Source organism: Pinus tabuliformis, chromosome Q (assembly GCF_031772625.1).
Source record: "Pinus tabuliformis cultivar Carrire ecotype Pingquan chromosome Q, CPIR1, whole genome shotgun sequence".
Lineage (NCBI taxonomy): Eukaryota > Viridiplantae > Streptophyta > Pinopsida > Pinales > Pinaceae > Pinus > Pinus tabuliformis.
In genome coordinates this window covers 1,345,177,640-1,345,197,124 of record NC_142296.1, presented here as the reverse complement: position 1 = coordinate 1,345,197,124, position 19,485 = coordinate 1,345,177,640, and the positions used below count along the sequence as shown (strand labels likewise).

The 19,485-nt window shown below is 38.2% G+C and overlaps 1 protein-coding gene across 4 annotated transcripts in view; it reads right to left on the bottom strand.

The window, feature by feature from the left end:
- The window catches only part of LOC149224852 (DUF21 domain-containing protein At2g14520-like), a 99,962-nt gene that overhangs the window by 27,302 nt on the left and 53,175 nt on the right, over positions 1–19,485 (bottom strand). For all 4 annotated transcript variants that reach the window (XM_089386301.1, XM_089386303.1, XM_089386304.1 and 1 more), the window contains exons 2-8: positions 13,849–13,925; positions 13,646–13,729; positions 13,365–13,478; positions 12,987–13,073; positions 12,371–12,510; positions 12,003–12,090; positions 11,203–11,276 (exon numbers count right to left, since the gene is read on the bottom strand). In XM_089386301.1, coding sequence (XP_089242427.1) covers positions 11,203–11,276; positions 12,003–12,090; positions 12,371–12,510; positions 12,987–13,073; positions 13,365–13,478; positions 13,646–13,729; positions 13,849–13,925 — 664 coding nt within the window. The remainder of the gene's footprint in view (positions 1–11,202; positions 11,277–12,002; positions 12,091–12,370; positions 12,511–12,986; positions 13,074–13,364; positions 13,479–13,645; positions 13,730–13,848; positions 13,926–19,485) is intronic.

The window sequence follows — 19,485 nt, the reverse complement described above, 5'->3', positions numbered from 1 at the left end:
CCTAAGCGAATTATTAAAACATGAGAAACACAAAAAATAAGGAAATCAAATTTAATGGTTTGTGTGCAGGTTTGGACGGACAATGGCAGCGAAGGAAGGAGAAGATGCAAGCTTCGACGAAGAAGAAGAAGTTGGGGCTTTCGAATGACGACGGAGGAGAGGATCTGCAAGTTGATAGCAAAGGATGGAGCTTCGAGGGAGCAAAGACTGCAAGAGGGAGAGCGACGACAACAACGAGGAAGGAACTGTGGATCAGAGGGATGGAGTTGCGTAGAGAGATAATGGGGCTCGTTTTTTGCAAGTCGAAGGAGATGACAGTGATGGAGTTAGGAAAATGATAAGTGTTGCAGGTCTGCGAGGAGGAAGTGAGGAGGAGCTATGACAATGTAGCAGAGGCAAAGAAATCGAAAATTTTCCAGAAAGGAGAAAACACAGCAACAGAAGAAGGAAACAAAAGAAAAAAAATCAAATTTTTCCAGAGAGGAGAAAAACGCAGCAGAAAAGAGAGGCTCAATAAGGCAGTAAACAAGAGAAGAAAAATGGTAGCCTAAAATCCCCAAAATAAACCCAGAAATTTATATTTTTTAAATGATATATTCTTGCTTCAAATCCTCTTAGGAAAACTCATGAAATCACCAAATCTAAATGTTGAAACCCTCGGACTGTAAAAAAAACTTTGAATAATGTCCCTACAAAATGGTATTGAGGCCAGATCTTACCCTCTAGGGTCTAGATCTAGCTTCAAATAAAAAATTTCCTTCAAATCTGCACCTACAAAAGCTAAAACAAAAACACCCAGATAAACAAAAAATAAACAAGGCCCTAGAAACCCAAGTAAGAAAACTAAAAAAAATTATAGATCTATGCACAAATATGGTAGATCTATCAGATTTGAGGAGTATGAGTCCAACTCCGCTCCCAGATCCAATAATCTAAGGCTCTCAATAGCCAAATCTATCAATTTTCCACAAAATATTTTAAAAATAAATTTTGAAAATTTTGGAGAGGTACTAGCCCAAAAACGCCATGCGGGAAAAAGAACAAGAAAAAAAATTGATCTTAAGATAAATCCTGTGGTTTACATGAAGTAGGCTCTTTAAAAATATACACTAAGAATTGGCTGGTTCAACCAAGAACCATCCCCAAATGCTCAACAACAACAAAAATTGAAAGATCTCCTATAAGCACTAGATCAACCATCAAACCAAGTAGAGAAATAGAACAACAATGAAATTTTGAAGAAATAGAAATACCTACTATTTTGATCAAAATTAAGAATGTTACCCTAGATCCAATAAACTAAATAAGATACATACATTATTCTAAAAGAGTTATTGATTGATAGTTTTCACATAACATTAAGAAAAAATTAAAACAATGTTACCATAAATTCATAAAGAGGAACACCACAGCACGTTGAAACCCCAAAGACTTTTGCATTGATTTCGAAAAAGTATTCAAAAGAGCTTGAGAGCTTAGTACACAATTCAAAGATAGGAGATGAAAAGACTGACTGACATTGACCTCTAGTTTATAGGTAAAATATCCAACAGCGAGTTGGCTTGATCCCTGTCAAATTAATCTCAACAGTTCATAAAGATTTAATTAATCTTTAATCATCACTGTCAAAATTATTTAATTTTTTGGAAAAAAAAATAGACTTTATCATTCAATTGATTTTAATTAACTCAAACTTAATTATTTTGAGTTAATTTCTTCAAAAATTTGACTTTGGCTTAAATCAAAATTAATTATTTTGAGTTAATTTCTTCAAAAATTTGACTTTGACTTAACCACCAAGGCCCAAGGGTCCAAAATTTCTCGATTTCCTCAATATTCCCTTAGTCGGGGACCTCCAAAATTTAACTTCTTTAAAACCCACAAATTTCACCATTGGAGAATTTAATTTTACCTAGTACACAAAATTAATTAAATTTCTGGCTTAGGATTTTAATTTAATTTTGCTAGAAAATTTAATTAATTGCCTCCAAAACTTAACTTCTTTAAAACCCACGAATTTCACCATTGGAGAATTTAATTTTACCTAGTACACAAAATTAATTAAATTTCTGGCTTAGGATTTTAATTTAATTTTGCTAGAAAATTTAATTAATTGACTTATGAAGGGATTAATTATTTTTCCAACCCTCTAATACTTAGCCATGGTGTCTAATTATGAGGGACCATGCACTAAATATTTTTTACATGAAATGAAGGGGGAACACCCATTCGTTATAGACCCTCAACATTTACCCATTTCTACGACACAAAATATGATCTAGTAGACCAAGTAATTTGTAATAAAATAATCTAGCCAATTAGCTAGGATTATTCTCAAATTACTTTTACAAAGACTCAATAAAAAACACTAGGACTTACTTAATACCTTGACGACAAAATCCACCCTATCTTTGAGGTGAGGTTGGAAGGAAAAACTTTGCCGATCATTTTTGTCTAGAGACACAAATGAGTCAATGAGACAAAAAACCTCCTAAGGTAGAAATAATCATAAAAATACTATGCTTACCTAGGTTGTTACATACATAATGGTCTTACTAAGATCATTTACATTATAACCATGCAAAATGGGTTTACATCTTTAACAAAATTGTCGGCTGATGTGAAATCTGAAAGGCGTGAACACTCGAACATGATAGATCCCTTTTGCGAAAATGGGGGTGTACTACTATACTATGGGGTCGTTGACACAAAGTGGTCAACACAACCCAAACTATTGTTCTGTTCTTCGGCTCAGCTACTCCACTCTGTTGAGGGTTGTATGGAGTTGTCCATTCTCTTTTGATGCCCTCCTACACACAAAAACTTGTGAAGTTTTTATCAATGTATTCTCCACTGTTATCTGAACACAGCACCTGGATCTTTTTCCCTGTCGTGTTCTCTATGAGTGCCTTGAACTCTCTGAATCGATCAAAGACCTCATCTTTGATCTTTAGAAAATAGATCCAAGTCTTCCTAGAATGGTCATTAATAAATGTGACAAAATAGTCACTTCCACTAATAGCTTTGGTGGACATAAGGCCGCAAATATTTGAGTGTATCAATCCCAACACGCCTTTTGTTCTGCTATCACCGCTGGGAAATGTTGCCTTCGCGTACTTCCCAAGTACGTAGCCTCTACAAACGTAGTTGTGCTCAATACTGAGAACTAAAACACCAATCACAGTTTCTCTCAGCATCCTAAGTGCTACATAGTGTAAATGTCCCATCCTCCTGTGCCATAATTTGTTCAGCTCCTTCCCATTGCTATTGTCCTTGCCTATCAATGCCATTAGAGAATCAATCTGCAACCTATATAACATGTTGCTTCTAGCTCCAATCTGTCTCACCTTCTTCCAGCTAGAGTGTTTGACATATACTTTCTTCGCCACAAAGTGTACATCGTACCCCTTTTCCTGCAACTGGGACACTGAAATTAGGTTCATACCCAGTCTTGGCACATGCAGTACATTAGTAGCACTGGTGTTGGTTCCTGTTTCAATTTGAAACTCTATGGTTCCTCTCCCTACCAGAGTACATTTAGTTTTGTTCCCCACAGTGATCTAGAAGTCCATCTGCTCCTCTTGATAGCTAGAGAAATATTCTCTAACTCCTGTCATATGAGATGAAGCTCCACGGTCAATATACCACATATCAGATGATGTTGAACATAACAAGCACGCAAATTCATCTTCCAATCTGGAAGACAATTCTGAGACTTCTTGATTGTTGATTCTATCCATGACTTTTCTGTGTTATTTCTCCTTTCCTTTTCAATATTGGTTTTGCTGCTGCAAAATGCTACGTCCTAGCTAGAAATTTGTTCTGCAAGGAAACTGCTGCAACTCCCTCTGTCTCTTGTAATCTTCGATCTGGAAGATTTTATTCTCTATCGACTCTCTCAGAGAAATGAATTTTCGTCAAAAATTGACCCTCATGGCCCTAAGGGACTGCGCTACCTCTAGAGGGTTTCGAACTGCTACCTCTACAGAGATTCGACATTCTCTTTCCTTCTGCTATTGAGCTCTTCAGCTTACGATCTGTGCTCTAATACAATGTGAGAATTCCGAAATCTGGAATCATACTGCAGTAACTGAAATTATCTTTCTATTTGTTAAATAAATTAAACAAATTATTTGCAGTTTCTTACGGCAAATATCAAAATAAATACACTGCAGCCTTCACAAATTAAATACTGAGGAAAAATAAATGCAAGGAAAATTAGAGAAATGCTAGCACACATATAAGCATATTAACATAATTATTTTTGGACAATCATCCCCGAAAAAACCCAATATGGGAAAATCGATGCAACAGATGAGGGTTTCTTTATTATTCTTCAACGGTAATTCATGTACATCATATCGGGCAGCAAAAATAGAGAAAGAAACAAAACGAGAAACTTAGTATTACATTTCTCACTCTCTGCAGCGATTCTCTGACCCCCGAAACAGCCCCTCCGCCCTTACGCTGGTCTCACTACATTATCCTCAGCGCAATGCACTAATGAACTGCATCCTCTCTCATGTTGGACCTTCCAGAATTTATCTTGCACTCTTAGACTACTACTGATGCCCTCTCTCTCTCCCCTGCAACTCACCCTCTGGCTCTATCTTCTCTTGCTGAACTTCAGTCTTGAGAAAATTGATCTGCCTGGACAACTGAGTATCTGCACTGGTGTATTCTCCATCTACCCACCGACTTCTTCTTATAATCTTTTGTTGGAGCACTAACAGCCAAGATGAAAACATAATCGATGGCCCAAATTAATTCCCTATCGATCCATGTGAGTTTCTAGATGATTCTCACCACATCTCAATTAATAATGATTAATTAACCATATTCCCGAAGTTGAGACTTGAAATAATTTAAAAATTGGTTAATAATCTAATTGAGACACTTCTAGGTGGAATTTCCAAAACGATTTATGGGTTTTGGAGAACTTCTCCACAAAGTTTCATGGCTAGAACACATCTGATGCTACAAAAACTAACAAACTTGTAGAGTTCTGGGCTACAAGTTTGTCATAAATTTCTTTTGAAGTTTCAAGTTAGATACATAGGGAATGAGGGGATCATTGATGGACTCTATGAGAATCCTTTGAGCCCTTACTTTCCCTTTCATATACCTTGTGAGTGCTTGATCATCTCCTTTTGGAGGTTTAGTGATTAAGCCCTTAACATGTTCCATGACCTCATTTTCTATGAGGTTTAGATCTGTCCTTTTCTTCCATGCAAGAAAATTTGAAGCCCCAACCAGCTTGTTGCTTTCCTTGCAAAAAGACATTTTGACAGATTCAGATGTAGACATAAATATAGTTACTTGTGAAGATGCTCCTTCAACTTGTTGCCTCCTTGAATTTGATATAGATAATAGAAAACTTCTCCTTGATGAAGATGGTTTTCTTCAAGAGTGATCCTTGGCTCCAAAGAGAGGGAGATCACTTTGAATCCTTTGATGATGATAATGTCCTTGATCTTGCTCCTTGATGAGTTGACTTTAAGTTACTTTGATTTGTAGAACTCTTCAATTTGAGTAGAGGTAGAGTCTTTGTGGTCTCTTTCCTTGATCTTGAGAGAGGATCCCAAGAATGCTTCTAGTGTAGACTTCTTCTTTGATTGATCTAGGGTTTTGACACTTTTCTTCTAGATGATGATGTAGCCCTTGCCTTCTTGGAGATGAGAGGATCTTCTTGATTCTTTGATGCCCTTGATGCCTTTCTAGAACTTCGGTCTTTGAGTGCTTGAGAGTCCCTTATTGAGCTGCCCTTCCTTGACTTGTCACCTTAGCTCTAATACCATGTTGAGAAATCTAGGGCATAGGTATGAGGTGATTTCTCTTGAATGATAACTGCTTGTGATGCACATTTTACTTAGTCTGTTATTAGCTTCTTTCTTTCTATTGATTGTGTTAATGTTTTCTATCATCAAACAACTACCAAATCATAAAAAAGCATGAGATAAACCCAAACAAATTCTTTTTCTTATAGAATCTTCAAGTGACGAATTCCAAGACCAAGACCCTTGACCTACTAACCTCTCCAAGACCAAGTCGCAAGGCTTCCTTAAAGCAATTCTTCTTCCTCGAGTCAACACTAATCAAACTAATTGTTCCACCAAGGATCTCGACTTCTCTACAGGTTTCAGCCTATTACCACAACCCTGCAACTCTCGGCCTCTTCAGAAACCCTAGTTGCAGCAAGTGTGAGGGATAGAGTCGGATAGACAATGATTTGATCCCTTGATTTCCTTTGCTTGGATAGTATGACCACCTCCTACAATTCAGCTTGATGGATGTCTTGTTTTCTTCCTTGATTAGGCTTCTAGGATGACTGTAATAACCTCGGCTTCTTCTGCAGCAAATGACACTATACTACCTTGCACGTGTGAAAGGTATTTGCCCCAAAAACAAATCTAAATTACTTCGGCGTTTTATCCTCCTTTCTTCGCTTGATGGTAGGCTACTTCTCTTATGTTTCTCGCACTTGTTATCTTGTTTCAGATGCTTGATCGAATGTCTTGTTCCTAGGATGAAATTCATTGCCAAAATCATAGGCTTACCTAGGTTGTTACATAATTAAATGGTCGTACAAGCATCATTTACATTATAAATTTGCAGAATGGGTTTACAATGACATGACAGGCTGCTCGCTGATGATTTTGAACTTTGAAAAAATTCCTTCAAGTCTTTGGATCCTGCTTCCTTAAATTGTTGAAAAAATGGGTGCAACAGGTCCCCAACATCAATGCGGCACGGTTTTGAAGGAAAAGTTAATATAAAAAAGAAATTCTATCTAAATTCTAAATCCTAGCATCCTAAACTAAGTTACCAAGAAATGGATACGCATATGGTTTTGGCTACAGATCCACCAGATTTTTGGAAAGCCAAGATCCGCATATGGTCAAGAAATGCCACATACAAAACATATAATAATATTTTATTTAACTTTAAAAGACATATTCAAAGTTTAAAATCAAAAAACCATTCATGGATCACAACATTAAAACTGAAATCATTAGATGAATTATAAATTTGAAGACTGGAATCATAACCTGTGAGTACAAGAGTGTCTCATCAATGATCACTCTATTGATATGCTGGCGTAGAGTAGGTCTAACTACATATCCAGAAATGGGTCTACATCTTCATCGTCTTAATATTCGAACTCTACATCATGATCAACCTGTCATCTTCATCATACTGTTCTAAAAGGAGTCTTCACCTAGAGTTGGATGGGATTATTTAATTAAATTATTAAAGACACAACCATCTTTTGTACACATAGAAAAACCAAAACTAAGTATATATTAAGTACTATTAACTATATACTGTCTCAAAGCTTTCGTGTTAGAATTATCAAAAACTGAAAATTTAAATTTAAATGTCTCGGACCTTTCCTGCTAGCATTATCATGTGCTAGACAGCCTACAGACTAATAACAATTTAATTAAAATTTTATAGTGTTTCAAACAGGTGGCAAATATGCTTAAATTTTTTAAAAACTTTAATGTTATTTGCTTCAGATCTGGTGTGTGGGAGTTAATTGGCACAGGATCTGTTTACAAGTTTGAAGGATCCATTTACTTGACAGATCTTATGCAGATCTAGGTGAAACCATACCCATCTCTGAAATGTGGATCTGCAGATCCAACATCAAGAACCCATGGATCTGGTATCACAGGTTTTGCAACACTGGCTTCAACTTTAAACCACAATGGTCTTGACTCTTAATATCGTAGTAAAAAATCTCTAAAAACTTTAATGTTATTTGCTTCAAATCTGGAATGTGGCGGTTAATTGGCACAGGATCTGTTTCCAAGTTTGAAGGATCCATTTACTTGGCGGATCTTATGCAGAAATAGGTGGAACCATCTCCATATCCGAAATCTCGATCTGCAGATCCAACATCAAGACCCTTTGATCTGGTAACACAGGTTTTGCAACACTGGATTCAACCTTAAACCACAATGGTCTTGACTCTTAATATCACAGTAAAAAATCTCTCAGATGAATCAGGGACTTTGTTCTTTTTTTATTTTCAGAATTCTATCAGTTTTATCAAATAAGATTTCCTCTTTCATCTCTTGGTTCTTCGAGCAACTGTCTTGGATGTCTCTTTATGGCAGAATTATGTTATAGTTGAGCATGTCACAAAAGACAGCCAACCTTGAATTCAACTGACATTGCTTCAGTGTTTATTGAAATGAAGTTTCACCACACTATAAACCCCTATTGATTCCTAAACCAACCTTAAAAGTGAATTCCATATGGCCTTTCTGTTGAATCAAAACCACAAAAATTTTGATGGTATTATTGACAATTTTATAGTGAATTGATTTGAATGGTATATAGTCGGTTTTGGAGCAAACTTTTTTACACTGACATCTTCATTTGCCATAGAATCATTGCTTCTTCACCTAACCATTCTTGTCCCTACATGCACACTTTTATTTGGCTTTTCCTAATCACATGAATCCTTCCTAACTTTCTCCATTCAATGTTCATACACTTCACATTTTGATTTTCCTATCAGTCATTATCCAAGCTAGTAAAATCTCATCCTTCACCATCTTTAAATTCCATACACCAGCTCATTTCTCCAATCCAGACTGATTTGCACACCTTCTCAATTGAATTACTCAGCTTGACATTTTCTATAGGAAACAGTATATAGCCTCCAAGTTTATCCAGTAGCGCACAAGGATCACAAAACATTCAAGAACACGCTCGCATCTCAGACACTGAATATGAAAAACATAACCATAAGAAAAGCATTTAGAGACATTCATACATTAGAAACCAGATTAGAAAATATTAATCTTTCTGGCCCCAATGAGATTTTCACATCACTCTTAAGATTCAACCCATGTGGCACCTGGCAATACTGGATGTTTTCCAATCAAAGCATTGCAAGCTATTCAGCTGCATATAACTCTTACATTTCTATCATGATCATCATCAATCATAACCCTACCACTGCGTCACCGATAACAAAGCGTTATAACTTATATCTAAATCCAAGGTGTCCTCTGATCTATCCCACTTGATGTGTTTGCAACAACTGGTGTCTATTCAAACCCAGCTGTCTAACTTGTGCACCTTTGATGTTTCTGATATTCTGTTCTCAAATGCAAACAACTTCTTCATGACTGTCACTGTCCAATTACAGAATTTCTGCCAACACTCCATCATAGCTACTTGCCAAACCACTTATTCACCCATTTGTCATCCCAGATGTCATCAACCTCGTTCCTGTATGAAAGACAACTCACTGCTTTCCAGCAATGCCATATGATGGACTGAATCTTTTAGGATGTGATATAGTTAAAAGATATCCATATGAAAATCAATTTGATATGTAGAAGTTTGTAATGTCCCTTCCTAAAATATTTGTAACAGGTTGAATCATTTTTGGTAAAGGTGGAGCCCATACATTTTTTACTTAGGAACTTAGGAGAAAAGGAGCGCTGAATTACATCACTAGTGGAAGGTGGGGACCACCCACGTGGGGAAAAACACAATTGGACTCTTGGGCAATTCGAATTGCCTTGGAGGGGAAATCGAATGGCTAGAGAGAGGGGTCCACATGGGGAAGGAAGGCCCACGAAGTTATAAGGAGGAGGAACTCCCCAACCCAACGTATCATTTGTCTATTGAACTTATTTGTGTTGCTCGAGCTGCTTAGCCGAGTTACCAGCTGTTCAGCATCAAGTTTTCCAAGCGGGAGACTCAACATTTCTTTGGGGGACCTCGAGTGCCACCCTAGGAAGGCAATTTGTACTACCTTGGAGTAGAGCTGGAAGAGTTTACAGCCATATCACTCAGCCTTCAATTCAGCCAGTGCGTATTTCTGGAACACGCAGGAGGGGAACACGCAGAGGCTATTTGGGGGTTCATCCGGGCAGCATTTGCCGGGAAAGTTTGGGAGTTGGAGTTTCAGCGGAGGATCAGCCTTTGGGGAGAGTTTTGGACCAGGAGATTGCTGCATTTGGGCAGCTCGATTTACAGTCACTGAGGCCTGCGCAGAGAGCTATCACTAGGCACACGTGGGAGTTGGGGGAAGGAGCTATAGAGCTGGAGTTAGCCAGGAGAAGTGGGGAAAGCCTTAGAGGGGAGCATCTCATCATTTGGGGGTGATTTGGAGGGCCTTTCCAGCCAGCTACAGGCAGGCCGTACTTCCCAGCATGAGGAGGAGGACGTAGTGCTTAGGGGTCTGAATTAGGCCAAACCCTTTCTGGGTTTTAACTTTTGGTTGAGGACCCAGGAACTAAAGTTGCAACATTTTCTGAGCACGGGATGTGGAGTTTCCAGCACATCCTTTCCAGCAGGCAGCACAGTTTCTGGGTAGCGCAGATCATCCTTGGAGCAGCAGTTGTGCAGCACTTGGGCTGTTGTTTACTCACCTGGGTTTGTCACACTTGTCCATTGAGACAAGCCCAGGTGCACCATTCCATCACCATTGTACTTGCTCCGGAAAGAATTAATAATATGGCTCAGATGATTCTTATTTGCAGTTTTTTTATGGGTGTTTGCTGATTATTTCTCATTTTCGGGTGTTGGTTTGTTTACCAGCTTTGTATATCACTGTTTATCCTAGTTAGGAACATTACAAAGTTCCAAAGAATTATGCACATAATTAAAATGCTCGTGGTTAACACAGTTGACATTCAGTCCCATAGTTGATTTCCATGTAGATAATAATTGTCTTCTTTGAGAGAATTGAGTTTCAAACCATGGAGAATGTAAGGCAGCACATAGTCACACAACTAACCGTCAGACCCACAGATGCTTTGAGAGACACAGTCATCTTCTTTTCTACAATATTAGGGCAAACAGTTGACTTCATATAAAAGTTCTGCACACAAGCTCTTACTTCTTATTCCTTACCAGATACATAGGAATGCAAACTTTCATTGCAACTAATATGCTAAAAGCTGTATATTTTTTCTCCCTTTACATTTTTGTATTGGTTAAATACAACAAGAATCGAATATTAGCATACAAATGTTGTTTGCATTGTTGTCTTTCACTATTTACACTAAAAAAACCTCATGTCATTTTGCAAATGTTATATTTCTTAATTTTCAGATCAAACTCCTCAAAACACGCAAACAACCATGCCATGCATAAGAGCTCTGAATTAAACACTTATTTAACAACTTTTAGAGCAGCACGACTAATACTTGTCTAACAATGAAACTATACCGAGGAATCTTTCGGATGGTCACATTCTTTACGGGTACTTCATCTGTAGGATGTATAGACAACAAATTCTTCACCTGTAAAACATTCAAAGCGCAAAATAAGTTGATGTACATACTTGTATTAAGACAAATAAAAAGTATTGTTACAAGATGATAACACATTTTGATTTGTATTTAAACTGTTTAATAAATTAATAAAAAGATAGATGCTCCAGCATATATCTTTCATGTAATATTTCAGCTACATACATAGCCAAACAAGCCTAGAAGGGCCAAGCATCACAAATTGATGCTGAAGAAGAATGAGAATTCCACCGGTACATGTGTAACATAAGTGAAGATGAGGTTTCTAGAACAATTGAAGATATATTTGCAAAATTGGTTATAACTTATAACATAAGCCTTTCTTAAGACTGGAGAAATCTGGACAACTGCTGTAGTTTAGTGAACAGGCAACCAAGACTAAGGTTCACACACAATGAAATGCCAACTCTGACGAAACAAGGCAAAAGCCGAAAGTTCAGTTTCCTAAAAAATAAAAATCACAAAATATCTACAGATAGAAATGGATACAACTTAATAGATCTTATTTCAAAAATATGAAGATTTTAGAATCATTTGCTGGGTCTATTTAGTACTTAAATGTTTCCAACTATTTCTGAAATGACATAATACTGGTACAAATTTCTCAAACCACTTGACTGAATTTTTACTTTTTATCGCATACCTCTCGGTTCAAAACTTCAAAAGCACTAATTTATTGCAGTCAAGCACTGCCCAGATAGGAGAGGGAATACTTACCAAAACTAGTCCAATTATATTTGTAGGTTGTTCATAATATACAGGCACTCTGCTATGTCCCTTTTCTAAGATCAAGTTCATCATGTCCCTGAAGAAGAGCACAGAATAAATGTGAGAATTGTTTGATTACTAACAAATACAACCACAAGAAACCAGCCAATATGAATCGCAGCTGGATTTGGTGATTAACTAAAATGTATTCTAAATTGATCAAAGGGTAAAGCGGTGAGCACAGAATAAATGTGAGAATTGTTTGAGTACCAACAAATACAACACAAGAACCAACAATCTGAATCGCAGCTGGATTTGGTGATTAACTAAAAAGTATTCTAAATTGATCAAGAGTAAAGGGGTAATACTAAATATACCTATCAAGTTTTGCATTAACATCAATAGCAAATGTTTCTGAAATTGGGGTCATTGCATCTTTTGCGGTTTTCTCGGATAATCCCAAAGCCCCAGCAATGATTGTTGTTTCATCATGCGTCAGTTCTCCACCTTTTCCTGCCTTAATTGAAGCAAGCAGCAGCCATTAAATGATATCAGGTTGTTTTCACGGGTGCTAAATGATAACAAGATTTTCTTAATATAAAACTGAGAGCATATTAACTATAGGATAAGATAACATGCCTCCTGTCCTCCTAACATGTGTGCCTCTAATTGTAGTATATTCATTCTTCTAGAAAATGCAGATATGTGGGACACTTACTAAATTTGATGTTAAAATGATATTAAAGTATTAAAGTTAACAAGACGATTGGATTTAACACATAAACTGACAATTACCACATCAAATACTCTACAAAAAAAATAACTCAAAGAGGAAAAATTAACAATCAAAGTTCCGAATCCTGATATTTTTGACTAGTCCCAAAGAAAACTCAAGCTTGTTATTCAACTCAATGGTGTGGTTGTGTAAAAAATATTATGTGGCAAAAATGCTTATCAGTGAATGGTAGATGGTAGTTGAAACTTGATTTATACCTCATTTCCATGCAAATCCACAAGTGTTTTCAGCTCAGCTCTGCGAAAAAGAGCAACGTGTCCCTCACCCAACAAGTAATCCAAGAGCTACATGATAAATTAAATAAGAAATGAGCTCTTAGAAATTAATATCACATTTTAAGTTGATCACGATCTACATGATTATAATTAATAATCAGAATGTTAGGGAGAAGAAACAAGCTATTAGAAATTAACTATGATAGACATTAAGTTGATCACAATGAAATATTTTTCATGATAATCATAAACGCACAATAGGTTTCTGAATGTTAAAGTTTATAGTTTAATTCAGAATGGAAAGTAAAGTGGAACTTGAATGTTTCCCTCAGATGGCAAACGGGAAGATTGGTGATATACCTTGCTTATTGGCCATGCAACTGGAAAGCAGATCCAAACAAGTACACGAACCATTGGTGCCATTGCAGCCCCAACTGCTAAACCATATCGAGAACAGACAGATTGGGGCATAATCTGCTTATCGAATGGGTAACCAAATTTTAGTCATATGTTGGCATTCATGAAAAGTTAAAGGCACATAACATACAAGAAAGCACTTAGAAACTTACAAGGATTAAATATATAAATAAACAAAAAAAAAAGACTTTTGTGGCTAAATGCTATGGCTGAAGTCCACTTACCTCTCCGAACATGAGTATCAGAGTCACGGATATTAATACAGCACCCCATGCTGGGGCCAATGAATCTAGGAAAATTGGAAGTGCCTGTGCAACATTGCTAAGGTGAGTATAAACATTACCTTTTTGACCAGAACTTATCAGCATGTAGGTAAATAATTCACCTTGTGGTAATTCACAAACTATTCTAGAAAGAATCTACATACCTCCATGGCAAGAGCATTGCATATTAGAAGCGTACACAACAACAAATGTTGGTTTTTCACCACAGGCATTATTTTAGCTGTAAATTTTAAAGCGAATAGCATTAACATCATCAAATTTTGTCAAAATACAATATTTTGATAAAAGTTCATTCGCTGGCATAATTGCACAAAAAACCTAACTAGTATCTATGGACATAATTTCATCCATTGAAGAATTAAAGATAACAGATGAAATGCAAAATATAGTATATCTAAAGAAAACAGAAAATTAGAGTTACAAAATATTCTCTACACAAGCAACAACCTTCACCTTCCTCCAATATAATTTCTAAATTCTTTTCCGGTCAGCCAAATCCTAGTCAAAAAGATTCCTAAGTTGTGGAAGCGGCATGTTGTAGAGAAAGCATACCCACATCCCAACATCGGGGAATCAACATCCCAACCAAAAACAGTGCACGATATCAAGTGGCATAGGTTCCAGTGTCCAACAACATGTTGCACATATGCAACATAAACAACAGTGACATTAGCAATCTTGATTTCAAAGACGACAGATTGTAAAGTCAGAAACAACAGGTGTGCAAAAGAAAATTGTGTAAATGGAACTTCCACAAAATAAATGCATGAAAGCATGTGATCTCAGCAAATCAAGCAGCCAAGAAATCTTCAGGCAATCCAAAATCAGTAGAGTGGGACAAAGTCACATGGTTTGGGTTCTAGTTTGAGTTCGGCAACAATAAAATTTGATTCAAATTCGAATTTTTCCATGAGATTCAGATAAGGCTTGCCATTAGGTTCATCCATATACACATATCAAATTCTCAATATATATATATTACTAATAAATATATACTTTTTTTATAAATATAAATTATATTAATTTATAATATATATAATATACTAGATTTGAAGATGGCGAACACAACAGCAACCTCAACTGTGTTGAGGAGAGGTCATAACCCTCTGGCTCCATCCATCGTTCTTTGCCGTCCAGATCTTGTAGAAAGTCGCGGAGGTGATTGTCAAACAATCCTGTGGAGCAAAGCCCTCATCCACTTGCTCTACACACCTTATGGAATATTGACGGTTACACTACAAACGAGCCGAGTGACCGAGAAGACGGGTATGCTTCTGCATAGACGCATCCTAAGATATTTGGGGACCCTAGATCCAGATCTACCTGACTTTCTTGAAGATCTCAACTCCTTAGTGGTAGATCGGCACCTACAACGAACGGATCTGGAGTTTTTCTCATTGATTCGTGATGCCCTGCATAGAACACCCTACCACCTCCCAGATCTCGTGCTCCAAATTGTAGATCGGTCTCCAAACTGGCCAGATCTCTCAGATCTAGAGCTCCATGTAGTAGATCAGCCCCCGATTTGGCCAGATCCAGACTCCTCCCTCCAGTTTCGTGCGCTACCACAGCATGTTGTCTTATCTCAGGGCAATTACAATGACGGACCAAGCAGCGAGGGTGTCTGATAATTTTTATGATTTTTCTCAAGCAGACAATTTGTGTGATTATCATGAACGAGAGACGCATAAGAACCACGACATCTTTTCAAATCTTTCTCAAACCCCAGATGGAAACATGGTTCTATTCAAGGTTCGGGCCTCTGAGAACATTTACCATCGGAAGCAAAATATCCTGCATACTTTGGGTATTCCGGTGCCCCTATAGAGCTTGATCAGCGGAGGAAAGTCTATGCAGAGCGATCTGTGATTACAAGACTACAATATTGTTCCATCATCCACTATTGTATTAAATCTGAGGCTTCATGTAGGCTCTCCTGGACCAAGCTATCAAAAGGGAGCAGGGGGAGTACCCAGATCTAGTCTTCCCAAAGAAGCAGATTTGAATCAAGGACCAGTAAATGGAGGATTTTCATTTAAGGACATCCACAAAGGAAAATCGAGAGCATCAACAACACCACATCGAACTCACAATGTACCCAATCCTTATATCGTGGAACAATTGAATCAAATACCAGCAATGACTGTAGATCTAATTAAGAAAAGTCTTTCAATAGAAATCACATAAGAGAAATTTTTGGTTGATGTGTTTCGAACCAACAAGTGTGGTTCATCATCAGGACCAGATGAAGAGGCAAACCATGGCAAAGGCTTAAATAGAGAGTAATGTAGAGACTATAATTCATTATGGATCACAGAAGCTTGAATTCAGAGACTGCAGATCTATCAAAAATAAATGATCTATGCACAACCTATGAATCTCAAGCAGTTATTTGTAGATTCAATGGTTTATGGCCAAAACTCGTGGATCTTTTCCATTGCATCCTCACAATGTGGTCAATAAATTGCGAGATTCACCTCTGCTTTGTTGATTTGGGGTAGCATCGGATGTGCTCTAAGCCTCAAATTTTGCAAGGAGGCTTGGGCACATATATTCCAAAGAACCCAAAAAGTGTTTTGGGAAATTCCACCCATAAACAATTTTATTAAAATAATTAATATTTTTAATGGGCCCCTAAGTCTAAACTTAGGAAATTAAAAATATTAATGGGTATTAATCTAATTGTGGGTGTAACTTCTAGAATAAGACAAGGATCAAGCTAAAATGATCTTAGCCATTGACTAACTTGTAATCTGGGCCATTGAATGTCAACGAGAAGATTATTTAAGGAAGCTTGAGGGACATTTGGAAAACACACCAAGAGATCAAGAGATCGAATTTCTAAAGTGAGAAGTTCTCAAGAGGAAATTCTAATCAAGTAGATTTCTTGTAGTTGAAGGGCACAGATAGCATCCACAGAGAGAGATTTTCTCAGCTGGAGAATCATCAGCAGAGAGAGGCAGAGAATGATCCAGCAGCTCTCATGTAGAGGCTAATGCAAGGCAGCGCAGAGGGTGAGAGGGAGTCCAAAATTTTGCAGCAGAGCCAGTTTCAGAAGCCGAGAGTCGGGGTGTGAGACTGAGAGGTTGAGAGCAGTGACTCTGAGCAGCAACTCGATCCGCTGGCTAGGTGACGCAATGTCTAGAGGGGCTGACGCAGGGACTGCATGAGGATTGCACAGAGGCAGCGCAGGGCATGCCAAAGGCACCTCATCTAGTGACCGGATAAGCAGGGATTTTTCTCAATGATTGTGTGAGGTAATCTCACAAATCTTTCCGCCAATATTTCTCTCTTTGTAATTGAATAACCCTTGAGGTATTCAAAGATTATTCAGAATTTGCTATTGTTTAATAATAATAAACCATTAGATCTGTTGTACTGGTTTTCCCGCATTGGATTTTTCCGAGGACATTTGTCCAAAAATAACGGTGTTATTGTGTTGTATTTTCTTTCTTCCTCAGTCTCTTGTTTACGTGTATAAATTAATTAAGTGAAGGCTACAGTGCATGTATTTCAATATTTGTCGTAGGAAACTGCAAATAACTTGTTCATGTAAATCTAACAAGTAGGAGAAATATCATCAGTTGTTGCAGTAGGGATTCGGTTTAAGGAATTTTCACATGGTATCAGAGTTGTAGGTGGAACAAGAAGAGCACAAGAAGAGCAGTGTCAGAGAACCCAGCGTTGAGCAAAAGAGGGAGATCGAAAAGCTGCAGGAGGCAGCAGTTCGAAACCCCAAAGGGTTTGCGCAATTCTTAACCGGAGGGCTGAAATTTTGAGGCAATGTCTTTCCGAGTGAGTCAACCAAGAGACAGGCTTCCAGATCGAGTTTTTGTCGAGGCAGAGGGAGCAACGCTGAAGCCTCAGCGTGAGGAGAAGCTGGTGGGACGCAAATTTTTCTACAAGCATTTTGCTGGGCAGAAAATCGACAAAAGAGAGAGGAGAAGCACAGTTGAGGGAATTTCTTCCTCAATAAGACTTCCCGCTAAGAAGTTTGTTTTCTTATTGGCTGAGCAGCAACAGTAAGAACCAAAAAGGAGATTTTCGACAGTTCTTGTGGCAAGAATGGAAACCAATGGCTTGAGGGATCAAGACAGGTTTAATGGAGCATCCAACTACGTCATCTGGAAGGCAAGAATGGCATTCCTTCTAGATGAGCATGCCCTCAAGACATACGTTGACAACATGGTGGTTGTCCCTGTAGATGCAAATCCGTTGCAGAAATACAAGTCTGAGATGACAAAGGCCAAAAGAATGATCCTCGACGAAGTGAAGAATCATGTGGTCTATAACATCGCTAGCAAAGGGCACTGGTAAGGAGATATGGGATGCTTTGTCTACATTATATCAGGGATCTTCCGAGCAGCAAAAGATGTACCTTGAACAAAAGTTGAGATATGCTCAAATGCAAAAGGGTGAGCGTGTGGATCCATTCCTCACGAAGCTTCAAGAGACACATGATGAATTGTTTGTTGTGGGGCATACACCTCAAGATTCAGAGTTGGTTAGATTGGCCCTCAATTATGTCTTAGATGAGAGGCAAGTCTTTCTCCAGAGTATCCTGGGCAAATCAGCTTTGCCGAATTGGGATGAAATGTGGGCAGCTCTAAAACAAGAGGAGCTGAGGAGAGACTTAGTCAAAGTTAAACTTGATGGAAGCAACAGCAGTGGTCGAAGCCCACGGAGGAGGAGAATGCAACCCTTGCATCGAAGGGACAGCAGGAGCAGCGGAGACGTAATAAGGACGTCTCGAAAATCAAGTGTTTCAGGTGTGGTGAGATGGGTCACTATGCTACACAGTGTTTTCTTAGGAAGAAGGACAAAGATGAGAAACACAATCCGAAGGTTGCGCCCACGAAGATCGAAAAGGAGGAGTTCGCCATGACAGCTGAGATACCTCCAAGGGGGAGGTGGGCTGATTTGGACCTATAGTTCGAAAGAGATACAAATGGGCAGGATCCTTGAGGAGCCCACCTCTTGGATCAAGAGCTTGCTACGGGAGCCCAGATCAGAGGTAGTAGGATGGACTAGTGTTGGATGGTGCCGAGGAGTGTCGAAGAGACAATTGCAGTGGCTAGGAGCGCCAAAGACTGAACAATGCAGAGCAGAGTTGGCAGCAGTGCAGATGGCACAAAGCAGAGGTCAGCACCAACATAGTAGATTCAGAGGATCAGCGCAAAGACTAGCAGCAATCAGGCTCCAGCATTCACATGTTATCATACTGAACACAGTTAGTTCAATAATTTGGGATGTTTTCTCATTGCTGATGCAGTAGCAACAGCAATTTGCAGTGTAAAGGCACTTGGTAGTGCCACTGCCAATGCCAGCAACAGCACGGATGCAAAATTTTAGAGGGAGTTGCAGTACAGATGTAGTGTTGACTGTGGTAGGGTCAGCAGCAGTACACATGCAACATTTGCGCAGAGGTTGGTGGAAAGCACATCAGACATTGGCAACGCAAAGGGAGATGTTACATAACAGTGTGATGCTTCAGGTGGAGGCATTACTAGAGCACATTAATCGCTAAGAGGGAGTGTTAATTTCTGGTAGCATCGGATGTGCTCTAAGCCTCAAATTTTGCATGGAGGCTTAGGCACATGTATTCCAAAGAACCCACAAATCATTTTGGGAAATTCCACCCAGAAACAGTTGTATTAAAATAATTAATTATTTTTAATGGGACCCTAAGTCTAAACTAAGGAAAATAAAATAATTAAAGGGTATTAATATAAACTGTGGGTGTAACTTCTAGAAGAAGACGAGGATCAAGCATAAATGAT